The sequence below is a fragment of the Cebidichthys violaceus genome, unplaced genomic scaffold (assembly GCF_023349555.1).
Source record: "Cebidichthys violaceus isolate CVI_PGR_0920_01 unplaced genomic scaffold, fCebVio1.0.p SCAF_7, whole genome shotgun sequence".
Taxonomy (NCBI): Eukaryota; Metazoa; Chordata; class Actinopteri; order Perciformes; family Stichaeidae; genus Cebidichthys; species Cebidichthys violaceus.
Window position 1 is genome coordinate 7,081,597 of NW_027176927.1, and position 19,963 is coordinate 7,101,559.

The 19,963-nt window shown below is 41.4% G+C and overlaps 1 protein-coding gene across 1 annotated transcript in view; it reads right to left on the minus strand.

Annotated features, from left to right (window-relative positions):
- Positions 1-19,688, minus strand: part of adam22 (ADAM metallopeptidase domain 22) — a 57,301-nt gene extending 37,613 nt beyond the window's left edge. Inside the window, exons 1-4 of the mRNA XM_068736394.1 lie at positions 19,385-19,688; positions 18,947-19,107; positions 15,506-15,582; positions 2,008-2,074 (exon numbers count right to left, since the gene is read on the minus strand). Of these exons, the coding sequence (XP_068592495.1) occupies positions 2,008-2,074; positions 15,506-15,582; positions 18,947-19,107; positions 19,385-19,481 (402 nt within the window). The 5' untranslated portion in view covers positions 19,482-19,688. The remainder of the gene's footprint in view (positions 1-2,007; positions 2,075-15,505; positions 15,583-18,946; positions 19,108-19,384) is intronic.
- Between the last annotated feature and the right edge of the window lie 275 nt (positions 19,689-19,963).

Below are 19,963 nucleotides of genomic sequence, written 5' to 3' on the forward strand. Positions count from 1 at the left end.
CTACACTGATGATGATGATTCATTTGCATTGTACCCTGCACACAAAAAACAAATTACAAAAAAAAAAGTCCTGCCCTGCATTCATTGCAGTAAACTAATTGTGGACAGAAAGCAAGAACTGCTACCACATTTCACAGTACAGCATTCCTGTATCACCTAAGTACAACATGAACAGAGAGGATTCTGAGGTGGCCCTTTATGAACAGCTGCTGTGTTACAGTGGCTTTTGACCTCTACTGTGTGTAACAAACAGCAGCTTGTCTCATATTAACCTTCCTGAACAGCAGCCATTAATAAACTGGCAAAGTGCCTCTTGTTCTTTCCACTACCTACAACGGAAAGCATTACAACATCATTTTCTGACAGAGTTCATTCTGGATCTTCATCTACAAGGTGAATTAATTCACCAAAAGACTGCTTTGAAATAAGTTCCATAATTACAAGTGACTAGATCACACTATATGTGGTGTAATGATTTGGATCCCTCTCTGTAAAGTATCTAATATCACACTAATCTGCTTCTTAGCTTAATAAATCCTGACCATTATAATCCCTCCACTTAAGTGATATAACATGACGCCTCAGTGGTTGTCCTGTAACTGAAGTCCAGATTTCAGAGGATTATCACAGCAATCTTAATTTCATGTCAGTGGAAGGTTTAGGCCACTTTGACCCCCTGAACAAAGACTGGATGGGCTGTGATTGTTCTGTGCGTACAAAGTAACCAATAAAAGGCTAAGGAAGGGAGAAGAACCTGTGGGGTCTGCAGGAAATTGAAGCTGTACAACTCACAGCTGAGAAAAAAATCTTCAGTTGATACGATTCAGCCACTGTGCGGTGTCGAGGAGTCAAAGTCAGCTATCGTTAAACATACGGCATCACGGCATTATCTGTCTCTAACGTCTATAAACTGAACCCTGCTACTTTATACACCTGGTACTAACATGTGATGTGTATATGGATATGTTATCTTGATACATCTGACAGTCTTTCACATTTGCATCTGGTATTAAACAGGGTTTTTGCTTTCGCAAGTCTGCCTGCATTGTGATTGAATCTCTATTCGCATATGAGACTGGCGGTGCTGGTGGACTTCATACATGGTCCGTCCCACGTCAATGGAAAGAATGCTGCTGTAAGGTGCTCTACTTATTTTCCTTTTGCAAAAAGCTACAAGGGTTGTCTGTAGCTTTCTGTCTCCTAAGTGGGCATGTTTGTTTGATTTTTTGTTCATGTTTTGTCCTGTCACCTATTTACACATCCAGCACAAAAGGAGCAACATCAGCAATCATTGGGAATTGTGTTTCTGTCCACTTAAAAAAATGTCATTCTAATACTCTCTCTCCTTTTAGCTCGGCAATATGGCTTTTAGCTGCTAAATGCTCCACTATGTTTGTTCACCAGCTAATTGCTAACTTTGTCTGTCTGCTTTGCTGTTTTGTGTTGGTCTGAGCAGGTAATGTACATTAATGTGGCCAATAGTAATGTGGTTGAAAACAAGGCTGATGAAAGCAGTAAGAGTGAATCAAAAAAGTGAAGTTAGGGGACCGTAAAAACAGAAATCATAAACTCAAAGATGTTAAAGTACTTCATTGAGCCGAGTGATAATTCTTTGTGGGTTACACATTACAGTCATTTGATCCATTGTTGATATACAAAATATTGATTACAGCAGCTTTAAGAATGTGTTCAAACTGTACAGATTGTATTTGAACCTGGCTGAGCTTTGATTAGATTCAAACCAGACAACCACCAGATGTGGTTTGACTGATCCAATGACATTTTGAATTAAATGTGTTCTGCATGCTTTAACACAGCTTGTGTTAAAATGCTTTAATCCTTACCCACATAACCAGAAACAGTTTGCGTGGTAATACCAGGAGTAAATGGGTTTTTAATGTCAAGATCACGGCACCATAAAAACACCGTAGCTTTCCTTCTGACTGCAAATAGTTCAATAATGAAAGAGTGAGTGAGCGAGAGGAGAGATGATTTGCAGAATCTTACACTGGTGACGACAGTCTTCCCTTTCTCTGACAAATGCCTCTCCACGTACCCCGATGACAGCAGATCACTGGGAACAGAGAGGAAATAAAAAAAGAGAATTAAAGTTTGTGATTTTCATTCGTGTCACTCAGATACGCAGACGTGCTTGTATTTTATTGGATGATTGTATTCAGTTTTGCCAGCACAAAGCTTCAGAGCATCAGCCCGGCTAATTATGACCAGCGTACAGGGACAAGGCTATTTCCAGCACATAAACTCACACAAACACGATTATACATATCCAGCCTTCTAGCAAATGGCTGGTGTGTGTGTGTGCGTCTGTGTGTCTATCCGAGGAATGAAGGACAAACGAAGATCATTAAGTAGTAAAACAAGTGACACAGGCAGAATAGAAAAGAGGCAGGAAATAAATTGAGAGAGCAAGGAAGAGAAAGAGTGGCATAAATAAGATGAAATCAGTCTGTGTGTGCTTTCTCAGCAGAGTTGGACCCAAGAATCCCAACGGAGATACACACTGCAGGCCCAATCTGAGACAGAGATGTATGAGCTATGGTGCACTCAAAGTGCATGCACCCACACACACAGGAATGCGGCATATGAATGGGGATTTGCCCTTTCTTCAGACTATTTTAAGTTCTCACTTATGTGGCCTGAACATGGACACGCATACTCGCATACATAAACAAAAAGTAGTGTTGGAGTGGGTTTTTATTACTTTATATTTACATTCAGTGAGCGGTGCCAGAGCCAACAGTAATTTGAGGCCTCTATACACACAAACACACACTCACAAACACACATAATGCATACGCTAAGAACCATTAAAGCCAACATTGTACCAAAGAAAGCCGTATAGAAATCAAACAGTAGGCTACAATCAGCATAACAAAACATTTTTTATCAGATTAAACTTTAAATTTGTGAAATTAACGGCCTTGAAAAACTTTCCAAAACAACTAAATCACTAGAAGGCTGCTGTGCTTATCGGTTAGAGTGCAAGAATTGGTCTAAAGATGTACAACCAAAACAGTATGCCGTATCTGAACAGGCCACTAGCTGCACTGAACCAGAGAACCATCAATCAACTCCAAATTCCTGTCAACACCGACAAGTAGATGGGATGAATTTTCACGTTGTTAACCAACCAAACACAACAGCCTCTTTTTCAGTGTCAATTTATCAGAGTCACATAAGCAGTCTGGAAAGTTTGACGTCACTGCATTAATTAAGAATTTATTAATAAATTATTTATTTATTAAATAAAATAAATACAATTGGAGAAACAGATTAAAAACCTATAGTTTAACTTTGTATTTTCAATTACCTTCCATTTTACAATAAATATGCTAGGAGATAACATCTTTAATTGTATTTGTGTTGATAGGATCCACTGAAGAAAAGAAAAAAAGAAATCAAGATACTCATTTAACACTGCTTAATCAATTAGTTGAACCACAGAAAATTGTATTAGTATTTTAATAGTGGTTTAATTGTTTAAGCATGTATGGAAAACATTTCATGATTCCATGCTCTTATTGATGAGAATGTGCTGCTTGCTGTACATTATTGTAAACAATGTTTTATGGTGTTCAGAATTGTTGCCGGACAAAAAGACAAAAATAAAACAATTTTGTCCCCTTTGGACAGAGCCAAGCCATATGCTAAGCTAAGCTAAGCTAACCAGATGCAGCTTCATATTGGAAGTACACACATGGGAGTAGTATCAATCAAACTCTCGGCATTAAAAGCAAATAAGGGTATTTCCCAAAATGTTGATAGTGTTGTAAAATTTAGATAACACTGCTTAAAGAAGACCAATTCATAAGTCTATTTCGTCATGGATCAGCTCAAGGTATCAATACATACCTCCTTCATATCCAACAGCAATATCTACTGTATCTTTGACTAAAGGACAGACTGTTGAAAGCAAAGACAAATCGCTGTAATGAGTCATAATAAGACAGATGGTAGGAAATTGTTTCACGTTTGAAGGCAGACACATCACATGTTTTTCAAATGATATCTGAGCATTTTTTTCAGGAAGTAAAAGTTTTCAAAAGATGACATACTGGATATTATTAAAGTGAAACCCCTAACATCAACTTGCACATACACATACACACACACACACACACACACACACACACACACACACACACACACACACACACACACACACACACACACACACACACACACACAAACAAAGTAGGCTGCTTTCTAAGATGACTAATGGGCAGTTTTCTGCAGCAATAAAAAAAAATGCAGGGAAAGAGGAGAGAGACTGAGGTAAAATGGAAAGAGGGAGAGAATCGCTGTCATGGAGGGAATAATGAGACAGGCAAAAGGAAAGAGCCGGTGAAAGTTAAGAGAGGATGTGAATACAGAGATCAGGGCCCTAACAGAAATCCCATCATGCAATACCGTAACGCTCCCTCCTGAAAAAACCCTGTATGTGTAAAACAGGCAACCCCCATTGTACACACTTCACACCATCCAACCTCAGATCACACTTCACCGCAGACTTTCAACAACATCCTGCAAATTAAACACGCCACGACTCCCGAGACGCAAGTTACAGTTTATCAACATTTTTGCTTCAAAAACAATCGCTGTCAAAATATTCACACGCTCCTGTGATGAAGACGTTCTGTGAGTGCATGACAGTCCCTGGGTCACAGGCGCACGCTGTTAGCCTTTGTTCTGCTGGGATGTGTGTTTAAGATTCAGAGCTTGTGATCTTTATCCGGCCCCACGCTGAGCCCAGACAGGGGAAGCAAGCAAGGAGCATACTGAGGCAGCAAGGCAGCCACACGGGCCTCTAATGGAGGACACTGATAACAGATTTCAGCTTTAATTGTTATGGGATTTAAATAATTTATTTGACAGACAACGGCGTGAAACCCAGCCTCGACCCCCTCCCCCACGCTGACACACACATAAAAAAAGAGAGACTACCCCTCGTCTTTCTGTTAACATGCATACACGCTATGTATAAATGCATAACTGAGAGAGACCTCGTAGACTCTAGCTTCACGACAAAATGACAGAAATACAGACAGTTTGTATGTGCTCTCTCTCTCTCTCTCTCTCTCTCTCTCTCTCTCTCTCTGGACATAAATGCTGCAAAACTTCAACATAAATGATGATCAGAGGGAGGTGGTTTGTAAAACGAAGCTGAGGACTTCACTAACAAGAATAAACAGAAAAATGAGGGAAAACCGAAATATAAGTAGTTCATAAATGTCATAAATTATCACATCATTACAAGAGCTTAAAGTAACATATTTCTGGTGGCACAAGTGGTCTATCTCATGTCTCATATCTATCATGTCAGACATATTTGTGTGGCATCTGGCATCAAAAGGTGTCAGACCAGATGTGTGGCTGAAAGGGAGACGAAGAGAACAGCACACACATCTCCTGTTCATTTTGTCTGTTACTCTCATTATCTCAGCTCATTGCTTTTCTAAATTGTCTGCTCATCCTCCACTGTACTGGAGGAGAGTTTTCTTGGCTCCATCACCGCGGCAACATCTATTTGAGAGCTGGCGTCCAGCTGTCAATCAGGCTTGGAGGAGATTTCAGAGATGGATCGGCAGACGCTCCACTTTCAGCTTACAACATAGCCAACCTAGCACAGCCATTTACATAGTAATCACATCCCTCTTTTTTTACACTTCAGTCAGCACACACACACACACACACACACACACACACACACACACAGACAAATTTAAGAGCACTAAAGCTGCTTCAGCTGGGAAGATGTTGCTCTGAAAAGACTTATTCAACTTTATTAAGTTCAGGAGGTAAGAACTGACAAAAGCAGTGCGAAGCAACGAGTGCACTGAGTCCGTCTGGTTGTCAGTCACATCAAACTTCATCCTTCCTTTTAAAGCATTTTGTTGTGAGTTGCTCTGGGTGAAGAATCTGCTGTGGCAACCCGGTTTGATCTCCTGAAGTGAATCATACACACAAACCAAGTTTCCGTGTGGCCTAAAATTCCTCTCACGATCTGTGTCGCGAGGCACCGCCGTGACACTGCGATGAAAAACAGCACAAAAAGGGCAGATTGGCAGGACTAATGTTTAAGTGTGTGAGTGTGTGAGTGTGTGAGTGAGTGAGTGAGTGAGTGAGTGAGTGAGTGAGCACAAGTTTTGGAGCAGCATGCTTTCAGGCAGGCCAATCTAGTGCCTTTCAAAGACTCTTCTTAAAACACCCAAAGCACACAAATATAAGCAGATATAATTTAATCAAATTCGTCCATACGTCCACACACATCTGCATGCAAACACTATAGTCATCAAATGGACTTCTGCTCCATATATGGATTTTTTGGAGTAAAAGGGCACCGGCACACAAAGGACTGAACATGTGCTGTGTCAGGCGTCCGTAATGAGGATGGGGGAGTGTTGAGGAAATAGACGGGAGAAGTGCGTCAGAGAAAATATGGAGGGGGGGTGTTAAGATGGAAAGGTGGATAAGAGAAATAAGGAAGGAGAAGGAAGGAGACAAAAGAGTGGGGGGGGGAGGTTTCTCTTTGGGGAAAGCTGCAGCTGCTTTCACCTGCCCACCACCCCCTTCTTCAGCCTCATCCTCCCTCCCACTGAGGCCTCATTAAAGGTCTCCAGGCTATAATTCATTCACTTTCCAATCACTTATCAGACATGCAATTCCACCGGCACACTGACTGGGATCCCACCTCTTAATGCACAGGGAATACTAACGCTCACAAAAAGAAATATTGAAAAAAAGAAAAGAAAAGGGAAGAATCAAGCAGGAAGCTTATATTCCTTTCTCTGCTATCTTGGTTCCATTATGCAGTTGGGTTTATAGCACGCACCATACAAGCCCAATAGAGTTGACTTCTGAATTATGCAGTGGCCGGGGATGTTGTAGGCACGAAGGAGAACATGCACATCTGTATCTGTGACAACATGTGGATTGTTAGTGAACTCCATGCCATGTAAACAGGGTCAACAGTGACAGACTTTTGGAGCCCTGTACACTAGGGACCAAGTAGTTATGACTTTTTTAGTTTTTATGTTCAGCTGATAAGATATTCCTAACATGATTATGTGTGCGTCTGTGGGTAAATTTGCTCTCCATCTAACCACTCACTCCATCAGACTTTGCGCAGTGGTTAAAAATCATTTTGATAGATTTTTATTCAGTATGACACAGGAAAAGGAGTAATCTATAAGAGACAATAGTCTTTAGAGAGGCATTAGTATCTTTGCCTGCTGAGAGAACAACAGTCTTTCCTTCTGTCCCCGTCTTCAGCAAGAGTCAGCTCCTGGATCTCTCTTTGTCTCCACTAATCCTGCAAACTGCATCGAGACGGCTCGACCGAAGAGAGGGGGGGGGGCAGAGGGGGAGGAAATAAATGAATATAAGGAGATAGGGAGGAAGAATGATGGAGCATAAAAGAGGAGGCCGGTAATTCAACGCTTGACATCCTGCAAAGACTACAAACACAAACCCTTCACATCTTTAAGGATGAAGATGTCCACCACTTTTGTTCAAACTGAAATATCTCTATTACTGGATGGGTGGCAATGACATTTTGTACAAACATTAATTTTGCCCAGATGATGAATCCTAATGACTTTGGTGATTCCCTGACTTTTCCTCTCACACCACCAACTGTGGTTGTACTGCATCAACTATATGTTGCTGCACTCCGCTCACCTAGGACTGGATCCCGGTATGGGTGACAGACTGCTGCACGGCGTGTTCCCACTGTAGCGCACTGGGTGCTGCGTCACCTTTCGTTGGACTGACAAGGCTACTAGTGACACATTATGCATACTTTAATCTGAATTCAACACTGTTTATCTGTCCTCAAAAATGTCTAAAGAACTCCAGCAAACCAGGGCCTCTGAAGTGTGACATGTCTTTTCTAACACACCCTCAAAAACACAAACATATTCACACACTGTTACTGCAAACATCCATGCTGCTATTTGTTCTTCTAAATTAACCCTGCTCGCCTCCATATAATTAATCTAATCTCTCGCCTCTAATAATAAGTATCCACCTTCCTGACACACACCACAAACTCAGACAAACATGCGCTTACTCCCTTATATTACCAGGACATACTGTATACACACAGTCCTGGCTGTGACGCTGAGCCACTTAGCAAACACAATCTGTAATATACGGTTTGTGATCATTGCATTTTCTTACAGACACACTCACAAACATAATTCAGAATGTGATAGCTATGTGCTAAAGTGTGTGCATGTGCATGTGTGTGTGATCAGCCAACACATAGATCAGAGAGAGAAGCACAGCCTGAGGTGATAAAAAAGAACAGAAGAAAGTAGGAGATAGGGATGAAGAGAGGAGAGGAGAGGAGAAGGAGAGGTAGCGGGGACTATTTTCTTTTCAGGGTACTCCTTTCAAGTACCTACCACCCTCGAGCTTGCACACCCACTGACAAACACACACACACACACATCCGTACACACTATATCACTCCCTATCTCCTGCACTTACTTAACCCACCCACCAAGACGCAAGGGTGCATGAAGGACATCCACACGTCTCTCTCTCTGTCCTCTTCTTTCTCTTCATCCTCAACTATTTATTTCTCTCCATCTCTCTCTCTCTCTCTCTCTCTCTCTCTCTCTCTCTCTCTCTCTCACACACACACTCCCCTCTGTTTTTCTCATTAAGTCCACAGTAAATCAGATCACGCCTCTCTGCAATAAATTATAGAACTGGGAATGGAGGAGAGACAGAGATGGAGGTGGAAATGGAGGAGAAGAGTGGAGTTGGGTTGTATCAATGTCAGGATGCAGGGAGCGAGACATGGGTGGATGATAAATTATCTTGGAATGGGACATGAGAAAGACTTAAATCACATACAGGTGGAGCTGTAAGGCTGCATGCACATGTACGTACAAGCGACAAATGCATAAATACACACATGCGCGCACACAGCGCAGGGACACTCACAGATAACACCACAGCATCAGCACCTTTCACGGTCCAAGGCAGCCATATGCCTACACACTTTTTAGGCATCAAATGGCCAAAGTCCACTCAAATTAGGACAAAGTCGTGAAGTCAACATGGACATGACATCAGTTGGATGGCATTTTGATGGACTTATTTGTCCTGCAAGTGAACAAGAGCTTATAGTTGGGTAAACATTTATTTTTTTTAACCAGCGACTCCTCCCACTATGCAGCTCAAAAACAAGTAGGAGGAGATATTTTGGTCATCATAGTTAGTGAAATAAAAATCTTGATAATTTTCTGCAAAGTTAGATGATTGGCATTTAGAGCACTTCCACGGCTTTGATGGGCAAAAAGCTCTCACAGTTCAATCATCAATGCAAACAATGAGCAAGATGTTGGAAATATCTGGTTCTTTGATAATAGAAATATAAACAATATAAATTAATAATAATAATGACATCAAGCTAAAAATGATTAGCTAGTACTGATACAACACACAGAAAGCTATTTTGATTCAATATCTGCGGCTTGTGTGATGGTTTGAGAAGTTTTTTGTAGATTGCGTGAACCGGTCAGGACCGACACTTTTGACTTGAGTTTTCTACAGCGGCAATATCCACCAGAAGGTAAAAGACAAACCGGAAATGGAATTTTAAAAATGCTGCTTAAGTTAACCTTGCAAAATGAGAAACAAGCATTTCTTTCTTTTCTTATTCAAGGTACCCTGTGGAGGTTTTGACCACTAGTGGCACTATGCAGTTGATTTTGTTTTTATGAGTGAGTCCCCTTTTTGTTTGTATTATGGACTTGCACAGAGACACACACATGTGAGTAAGCAACTGACACAATTCATAGTCCTGATGCAGTCTTCACGCTGTTGCTGATCTGATCTGATGACAGCAGCACGCAAAGAACGATGAATGTGCCGTCAAAAGAAAAGAAGAAGGCTACTAGCTAGCAAGCATTGATGAAACAATCCTTGTTTTAATACTTAACAAAAAAAAATGCTTTCAACATGTTGGTCAGCCCTCAAACATACACATAATGCATTTTGGTGAAAAACAGTGCATGTAAACATAACTTTGTTTGAAAGTAAGTTGAGCATCAAGAGGGATTCTCTTTTTTTGAGCAAGAAACTACTCATTCTTTCTGACAGATTACACGTGTGGTCACACTACCACTGTGTCATTGAGGATACACTCACACTGATGAAGGCAGCAGCTTGCTGAAATGAAAGTAAGGATGCAACGAATTAATGCAAAAAGTTGCTAGATAGAGCACTTTAAAGGTGATCCAAAATAGATTCAATTCATTTAAAATCACCAACAAGAGTGAGCGAAATTAAAGAAATATGCCTTTCTTTGTTTGCCCAATTTTCTTTGTTTTCCTCCTCTTTAGTATTGATCCCCTCTTTTTCTATCTGAGCCTCATTTCTTTCAATCCAGTCTTGTTATCTCTAATTAAAACAACACTTAACGTGCCTCTTCTGCACCTGAGCCCCAACAAGACTACACTCACAAAGACTCTGCAGCAGCTTTTCAGATCATATTGACGACTGCAATGGTAGTAACAACCCTCTTTTCACACACACACACACACACACACACACACACACACACACACACACACACACACACACACACATTCCGCCCATGAACAGACACACCAACACATATGTGCACATTCATCAAACCATTGAACCATGGGATGTTTGGTTAGCTTCTTGTCTATCAGGCAGTTAGAGGGACCACATGGTTATATCAATGCTGTATCCCTTCCAACCCCCACTAGCACCATCATGATGCACAAACACAGCCTCCCTTCACAAAAATGAACAATACATTTAGCATTGCCTGCATCTGACCCTTAGCATTTGCATAAAGCATTTGTGTGCATGCAGGGAAAGCTGACACAACAAAGTGGTATAAATAATAATACACTGACTGTCAGTGTCAACATGGCACATGAGGAGAGGAAGAAGCCCTCTTCTCTTAATGCTGCTGCAGCAGATTATTTCATAACACTGAAGAGGTGATGAAACTCTTTAGTCCCAGTTGGACCTGTCCATCTGTTTTTCTCTGCACTGCATTGTCACACATACATAAACTACATACTGTAGGCATTTACAATCACAAAGACACTTCCCCTCTGCTCACTATTTCTCACACAGACACAGAAGCAGAACCACACTTAGCACAGTAAAACTTCTATCTTCTATCTTGTTATCATTGGTTATCAGAAACTATGCAGTTTATTGAATATATGTTTTGAATAAATTAGAATAATAGGCTTTCCAATGAATGGGATGAATATATGATCAATAGTAGCTGATAGGAACGAGCCTGGTCAATGTTTTGTTCAATAACACAATGACTTCAGGCAGGGCAAAAATTCAATATTATCAATTAATTAACTTTCAATAGATTTGTATCATCATCATCGTGATCAAATCATGTTAAACTGTTGCAAAAACAAGCAAGTTCTAATTGTGATTTAAAACATATAGATGTTTACTATAATTTAGGGGGACATTACAAATTTGATAATAAATGTATATATATATATCTTTTACAGATCAAATCAACTAATCAATTAGTCGACACAATTGTATGAGTGTTAATTGATCATTTCTTTGGTTGAGGACAGCCCTAGTGTCGCCTGAATATTTCCCTTTTAATTCACGATGGGCAAGCCAGAAACCACACACACACACACACACACACACACACACACACACACACACACACACACACACACACACACACACACACACACACACAAAAACACACACACACACACACACACACACACGCACACACGCGTGTCCCTCTTTAATCTTAAAGCAACATCTATTATTCAGCAAGAGCAGGTGGGACGGGCGGGGCAAAGGGGTAGTAGGGGCATGGCTGAATGGAGAGTGAGTGTGGAGGGTGGGGCAATCAAGGGTTGAGATGTGAGTGAGTGAGTGAGTGAGCGAGTGAGTGAGTGAGTGAGTGAGTGAGTGAGTGAGTGAGTGAGTGTGTGCGTGTGTGTGTGTGTGTTGGGGTTGTAGGAGATTTTAAAAAAGAGGCAACCCCCATCCTGTGCACATTTTCAGCTAACTCAAGCCCATGAATGGTAAATTGTAGCAGGCGGCTGGAAGACAAAGACAGAGGGGGCGGAAAGACCCCATGACCCACCAACCCCCTCCTGACTTCCTCTCTATAGACTGTCACACTTCAGATGGGTGACTCATGTCACTACAACATTTTGCTCCTGAAAAAACGAACGACTCAACATTAACATACTTGATTATTCTCACCACACAGAACATTATGTCCAATTGTTTCCCAAAATCCCCTACATTTTTTTGTCTCCTCTCAAGGCTTTACCCTTCCCAATTTGCAGTGAATGCTTGGCTAGGCAGCCTGCATGACCCTGAAGAGAAAATTCAATGAAGGATGGCTGGATGAATGTTTGAAAATTTAATTTCTGTTAGCATGTGATAATATATTTTTTGAAAAACAATTACTGTCATATAATAGGTCAGCCCATCTAAGTTGCACCACGGCGGAAGTTGTCGCTAACCTCGAGGCTTACCCACTTAATGTTGATCAGCAGGTCGCAAGCAAGACACAGGAAGTTAGCATGGGTCTTGAGGAATTGTAACATTTCTTCAAACAAATTAAGTGTACACATATGGCACTGCTACGTTCACAGCTTTAATGTTACTACTAGTTTCATACTCACCGTCATACTTCTTACTGGGAAAAGTGGCTGCATGTGTCCACAACAATGCACACAACATTGTTGCTGCTATCTCTCCTGGGGACTCAGTTACCTGTTTTGTGCATACACTGCAGCTAATGGAAAATGAGGGATTTCATGTTCATAGGTTATTGCTGCAGCTGTTTACTGTTAATCAACGGTTAATGTTGGTTTGCTATCTAAATTAGCATCCCTATGTTAGCATGCTAACATTTGTTAAAAAGCACGAAACACAAAGTACTTGGGGCTAATAGGTTATGGTTGAATGTCACTAGTTTTTCAGGTATTTAGTCATAACACAAACTATTGTACAAATTTTCACCATATGACCGCGCTAGAGGAAAAGTTATGGGATCACCAAAGGCAGTAGGATTCATCATCCAGAGACCATGAATGTCTGTGGAAAATGTAATGGCAATCACATCGTTATGGAGTTCCTTTCAGTCAATCAATCTAAGTCTGTCGCTCAAAGCGGTAGACCGACTGTCCGACAGACGTTGCCATCCACAGTGGCCAGCATTGCTAAAAATTTGTGGGAACAACACAAACCAAATAAAATGTTCATATCTGAAATTAACAACTAACATCTGTCCAAAAAGCACATGTGCTTCGACATATAACTTCAAAACAAAACGCCTACACACCTATTATTCACAGTCTATCAGCAAACATTAACTTTGAGGCAAAGACTCTGAGAAGGCTGCTCAGAGATAATGATAATAACAATAATAATAATAATAATAATAATAATGATAATAATGATAAGTACTGTTGCACTTGAGACACAACCGACAATATAGAGCTGAAAAAACACATCTTTCTTTTGCTCATGGCAACAATTAAAATGCAAAAAAAAAATGCACAGCAGCAGAGTCAGTCATTGACCAAAATGAGAGAACTAGGTTTTGATACTGGAGGCCAAAAGACTGTTGGCCCATTCAGCTAAAAAGCCTCCTACTCCTGCACCCACGCACACACATCAACTGGGTTTAATCTGTCTGGCATGAAAGCTATCTGTAAACAAAATCAGTGTGGCTGTCAAGCGGGGGATCAGTTCACAGAGGAGTGTGGTAGAGGACGATGATGATGAGAGAGGAGGGCAGCAAGAAGAGGAATCTGGGGTGTTCTCATTGAGACACAGAGGGAAACTGGAAATCTGCCTTACTGAGAAGCTATTCAGTTTATGATCAAATAAAACAAAGAAAAGCAGCAAATCCTCACACATGAGAAGCTGGAACTAGGAAATGTTTGATATTGTTGTTTGTTAGTTTTTCTTTGTACTGGCTTATTGTTTCAGCCCTACCAAATGTACAAAGATTTTTATAGAAAACAGATGAATGTCACACACTACAATGCTCTATTGCACTGATCTCAGTCTCTCATTCTTATTCAGAACCACACGTGTCAAACTGTTGCCCAGAGCTGTCTGGATGGAGGCTACTTCACTCTGTGGAAAGCTAAAAACAGGATTTCATTTAAGAGTTTCCTTTCCATCGACATTCTGACGGACGTTCAGCATCACATCCAGTGAAGAAATTATGGAAAAAGGTTGCTGTAAGCACATCATTTCACACGCATGAATAATGACTCAATGTCAAAAACTCGGCATCAAACCAAGTGCTAATGAAAGTCTACGTACATGTGCGACAGCTTGTGCATACATGTATGCGTGCGGGTGTGTTTGTGTGTGTGGACGACACATTTCTATTCATGACTGGTTGATGTGTCACGCAGTGAGCTGCAGGCTTCACAGAAACATATCCTCTAAACGTGGGAATTCCTGTGATGTAACGTTTCTCTCAGTAGGGGAGTGACTTCCGCTGTGAAGAGCAGGCAGGCAGGCAGGCAGCATCACTGTATGTGTGTTCACAGGCTTTTTTGTTTTTTTGTTTAGGGGCTAAATGAGACAAACAAGCCACGGTCTCAAAGAGGAAAACAGAAACAAAACAAACAGAAAGGTTTAGAGAGAGGGATGGCAAAAGGGTGATTTTTAAAAAGTGTTGGGTTGAGGCAAAGAGAAAGAGAGAGAGGGGGGGAGGGAGGAGAGAGAGTTGCTTGTTTCCATCAGCAGTGCTGTGATCAATATCAATGTCTGACAGGGCAGTGCTCCAGCCTTTACCGTAAATCACTTCCTATTATGATGGAACCTCTAAATCATACACACACACAATAACTGACCTGCTGCGAACACACACACACACACACACACACACACACACACACACACACACACACACACACACACACACACACACACACACACACACATAAATATACACACATAGATATACATTCATTCAAACAAATGCCCTCTTCAGCACACATTAGTACTAGATATTTATGACCTAAGAGTGCATTACCAAAAACAGGCAACAAACAGCAATACAAGAGCATATTGACTCTGTCCAGCAGAACCGAAATGCCCAACTTAAGCTGAACTACTGGAGTCAGTACTCATAACATAATATGTGCTTGGGGAAGTGTTGCTCAGGCCCAAGAGAATGACGTATGACTCCTGCTGGGATCATTTCAACAAGCATGTGAATGTTTATCAACATTGAGGGAATAAAAGGGAATCCATCTTCATTTAATCAAAAATCATTTTGTGATTGTCAACTAAGCCACAGCATTTATCTTATTTAAATTTTTTTATTAAGCAAGTGGCAAAATAAAGATACCTACACATCTGCAATGAAGACGTCAACCAGACAGTTATAACAATAAATTGGTGGATAGTTAGCGAGCCACATAGACAGATTTAAGAATCCAATACTCACTGGTTCAGTTCCACATCCAAGAGGAATTTTCTGCCAAAAGCATCGACTTGAAAGCTTGCTTGGGCCACATGGTTCACCTAAAAAGGAAAAGACGACAGGTTATCTTTTATAACTAAAGACACTTATTATCATATTCATGGTTCAATTCATCATGATATGCAAGGATCAATTCTCATCTACATTGATGGATGGGTGCATTGTCTTTTTCAGCGCCAATCACCAGTGAGGATAAGGCTGTTTTAATTAAGCCATCAAGGTCTGTCTTCTTCACCTGAATTTCTGCAAAGGATCTCAACACTTGAGCCACAAATTTGAAATACAATTACACACACTTATGTAAACACGCATATATCATTTATATCCTGGTGACCATTCATTTTTGTTTATTGACTGGGTTTGTAACAGTTCCACTGAAGCATATTTTTTTCTGGCGGCAATGATATGTATACACAGAAACATACAAAGGCACAGTCTTTTCTGACTGCATGTGCTGCGTGTGATTGGCTGGAGGAGGGTCTGATTCATTCCCAGCTCTGGACACATATGGTACAGGCTTCATTACACACCCGTGGTCAATGAGAACGCCTCACAATCATTCCTGTGCAGGTCCAGAGGTGTCCCAGAGCTGAGCTAAAACACAGCAGACCCTCCCCCAGACTCGGCCCGCGGGCTACCTTCATTACAAACCAGACACTGCATGATAACGAGAGGAGGTGGGGGTGGGGTTGTTTTTATATTTTCATTTGAGGAGGTGCCTCTGTGCTCACTCAAGGACGACCTGAGCCTCTGAGGTCCCCACTGACCACAGACTATTGTTTGTAGGCGTGTGTCTGTGCGTGGTCAATGCATATATGAGCGGGTAAGAGGTGTGTGGGTGTGAGCACGCACAAAGGGCAATCCCTTTCCATGGCACACTTGTGACGAAATCCAATCTGGCAGATTGGATCCATGATGGGAGGAGGTACCAGTAATTGTGTTTAATGAAAGTACATCCCAGCTTGACTGAGCTGGGCCAATATTCTGAAGCCACCACTGACTCTTCTTACATTGATTTCTGAGTTATAGCAGGCCGGACTTTCCACTCACGACTGTCAAAGTATGACTGTAAGTGCTATCAATGCACTGCACGCAGACTGAGAGGCGGGAAGGCAAACATACAAACCAACACACACAGATTCCACTTAAAGAGTTTGTTTTGCCACCAAAACAACATAAGCACTTTGCTGAACTCCACATTGCTCAATCAGCAGTGAAACTGAAAATAGGCAATGCAACAGAAGTCTATAAATAACTTGCTGTGTGTCACACATTTTCAGAACTATTTGACAGATTTGTTTTTAGACTGTTGAGCTAAAAACAGCCAAATAAATGATCAAACTTCGTGCACAGATGATTGCGGACGAGATTCAACTCTCTCTGGAGAATAAGAGACTCAGAACATCAGAACTCAAATCAAAGATGCACCTGTCTCCTCCTCCTACCCTGGATCTAATCCGGACTTTAAATGTTTATTTTATAGCTTAATCAGAACTTTGATGCTGTTACTGATTGCCCGTTATTTTCAATAATCATGAGCTGACTCAATACATTTTTTGGAGTAATATAAACACATGTCCTGAGCTGTAAACTCAGGAATAAAGCACTTATCATCACTGGCTTCAGCAAAGGAAATTGACTGAAAATATGAAAATATTAGGTTTCAGGCATGATTTGAGCAAATATTTTTAACAATCTGTGTAGAAAGTAAAAAAGGCCTGTAGCTCTGCAGAAGTCAGTTTTTCTCCTCGCTTTAAAATCCAGTTCACAGAAAGACTGTGTTCTGCAACAAACCTCTGACTGAGGTTAGTATCGGCCTTGAAAGGAACATATAAAAATGATATCTAATGGCAGATGGTTCCTGTTAGCTTGTTAACCCATTGGGCTGCAGCTCCGTCTGAGGTGTGAGAGAGACAAAGGGTTAACACCTCCCTGCCTGCTGCCATCTGTAGCCCTCTCCACTCTCTGTGCCTTGAATAGGCTGGCCTACACAAACCTAAGCCACACAAATTAAAAACGCATGACAGGCTTGCACAATGCTAATTGACTCATGTCTTGAAACAAATCCAGCAGAAATGCTGCTCCACAGAACTGAGTCAGTGAACACAGTTACAGTTGATTATGATTATTGCTGCAACGTATCGGTTATAACGAATGGATCTGGACGTCTTTTATTGTTAAACAATGAGTGTGTTGCTTATTGGGTTTAGATAATCACAAACAGCTTTTCTGTTTGTTACATGGTGACTTTAGTGGGAGGTCATGTCCAAACTTGTTGGAAAACAAAGTTTAACCCATGCATTGCAGACTTTACCTATATAAGCCAATAGTGTGTTGCTTGTTCCAAACACTGGCTACATTGCAAAATAATGGGAAATAACCGTGAACATATGTATACATGTAAATTCTTATTTGAATGAATGAATTATCTTGGAAATCAATTCCTCTTTGGAAAAACACATTTCCTGCAGATTATCACAGTCATATTCAGATATTCAGCTAGTACAGCAAAAAAGATAATTCATTTTTGAGGCAATATTGATATTTCATAGTTAAAAGAAACTGATAATATATCAATCAAATGTTGAACATAAACACATTACAGAAAACAACATTTTTGACAAGAAAATGTTGCTATTACAGAATTGCAAACAGATGTGCCAAGGTGGGACATTTAACACTTAAATAAACTTTAGAGTCACTGCCCTTTGGTGGACCGACTATGGATGCTGCACGATTTCTAAATTAACATAAAATAGTGTAACCTTAACATTTCTCCAATGCAACTTCTTGGTTCATATCAGCTCTCCTATACACCGATAACGATATATCTGTGATAAGCTGAATTCTGCTGATAAAATCGTGCATTACGATGTATCAATCGAGCTCCAACAGTTAATCTCTGGTGACTTTCATTGATGACTGAAGTGGAAAATGCTGCTTAATGGGTATTGGTGAGGCAGCTGCTGGGACAGCAACCCAGCTGGACACATAGGATGCAAGTTATCACTAAATAATTAATCCTCATTGTTGGCCAGATGACTACAGCTGATTCACTTCAGTAAATGTGCAGTGTTGACAGAGTAACATTTGAGGACTAATCAATGTGCTGAAAATGTAATATCAGTTGAAAAATAAAATGATCTGTTTGGTTTTGTTTTTGCATATGGAGGCAATGATGACCCATGTAGCAGTCTAATTATTGTGCCCTGTTCCTGCCTAAATGTTTCAAGCTTCTAAGGTTTTGCTTGTAATTAACAAATTATGAATTCCCCCTCTGAGGAGAAGGGCAGAGGAGGAGACGAATCAATCCAACATATAAACACTCAGGAAACAGAGAGCAGCGCATACACACAGCCTCCAAGCAGACACTCCGTCCTGACAACACTAGAAAACACGGTGTACCTGTGTGGAGCCGGAGCTGGCTTTAACCCTGGTGCTGAGCTCATCCTCTGTGATCTGGCTGTGGTTGTGCCTGTTGTAGAGCAGGCGGAGAGGCACCGTGTCCTCCTTCCCGACAAACCTGCCTGCATCACGAAGAGCCTTCATGCTCGACAAGGCGTCTCCTGCACAGAGAGGAAAACACCGATTTCATTACCCGTCTATCCCTCCGTGCGGAAACAGATACACATTCATCACAAACAGCGCCATCTGAAATGTCGATTGGTCCCATTTCCTTTGATAAACACGAAACAGCTACAGGCTACATATTTGAGATGGAGACCATGAAGTAGCCGAAGCTATAATACACAAAACAAACAAACACGGGCCCATTAATGGTGAAGTATCGCTTTGTTTTTGCGGGATCATAATTAATGTAATATCTAAAATAACATCAGTTACCATTTTGGGCATTAGGTCTGCTCTGATGACCGATGTGCATCAATCCACAGACGCACAAAAGGGAAATCCACCATCGCGGGCGCATCATCAGCATCATCCGCTTTCTCTCTGTTGTTGGAAATTACAAAACAATGCGGTATTCCAGGAGCAGGCTCTCGGGGTCCTGCCTTCGCTAGGGGAGCTTGAAGCCTGGACTGGTCGTCTGGTTAGCGCAGTCCCTCTGGTTAGGGGCCATCGGGGTCCTTTCGAGTCTGAACGCCGAGCGCGTCTGAGCGCACCGACACCCCGCGGATCAGCAGCACGGAGGAGGCGTGGAGGAGAGAGACAGGGAGGGGGAGGGATGTATGGGAGGTGAGGACTGGGGACACCTCCTTAAAACACATCAATATCCAGCGGCTCACTGCAGAAACGCCTAATGCATAAATATGAGCGCGCTGTGGAGACGGCATGGAGAAAAGCTGCGGGCCCGGCCCTCCGCCGACAGGGTTGATATCATCGCCCGCCTCCTCCACCTTCGTCCATGTTAAATGCGTTCAGGAGCGCCATTCCTGTCCACAATCAGCCTTTTTATTATCATCA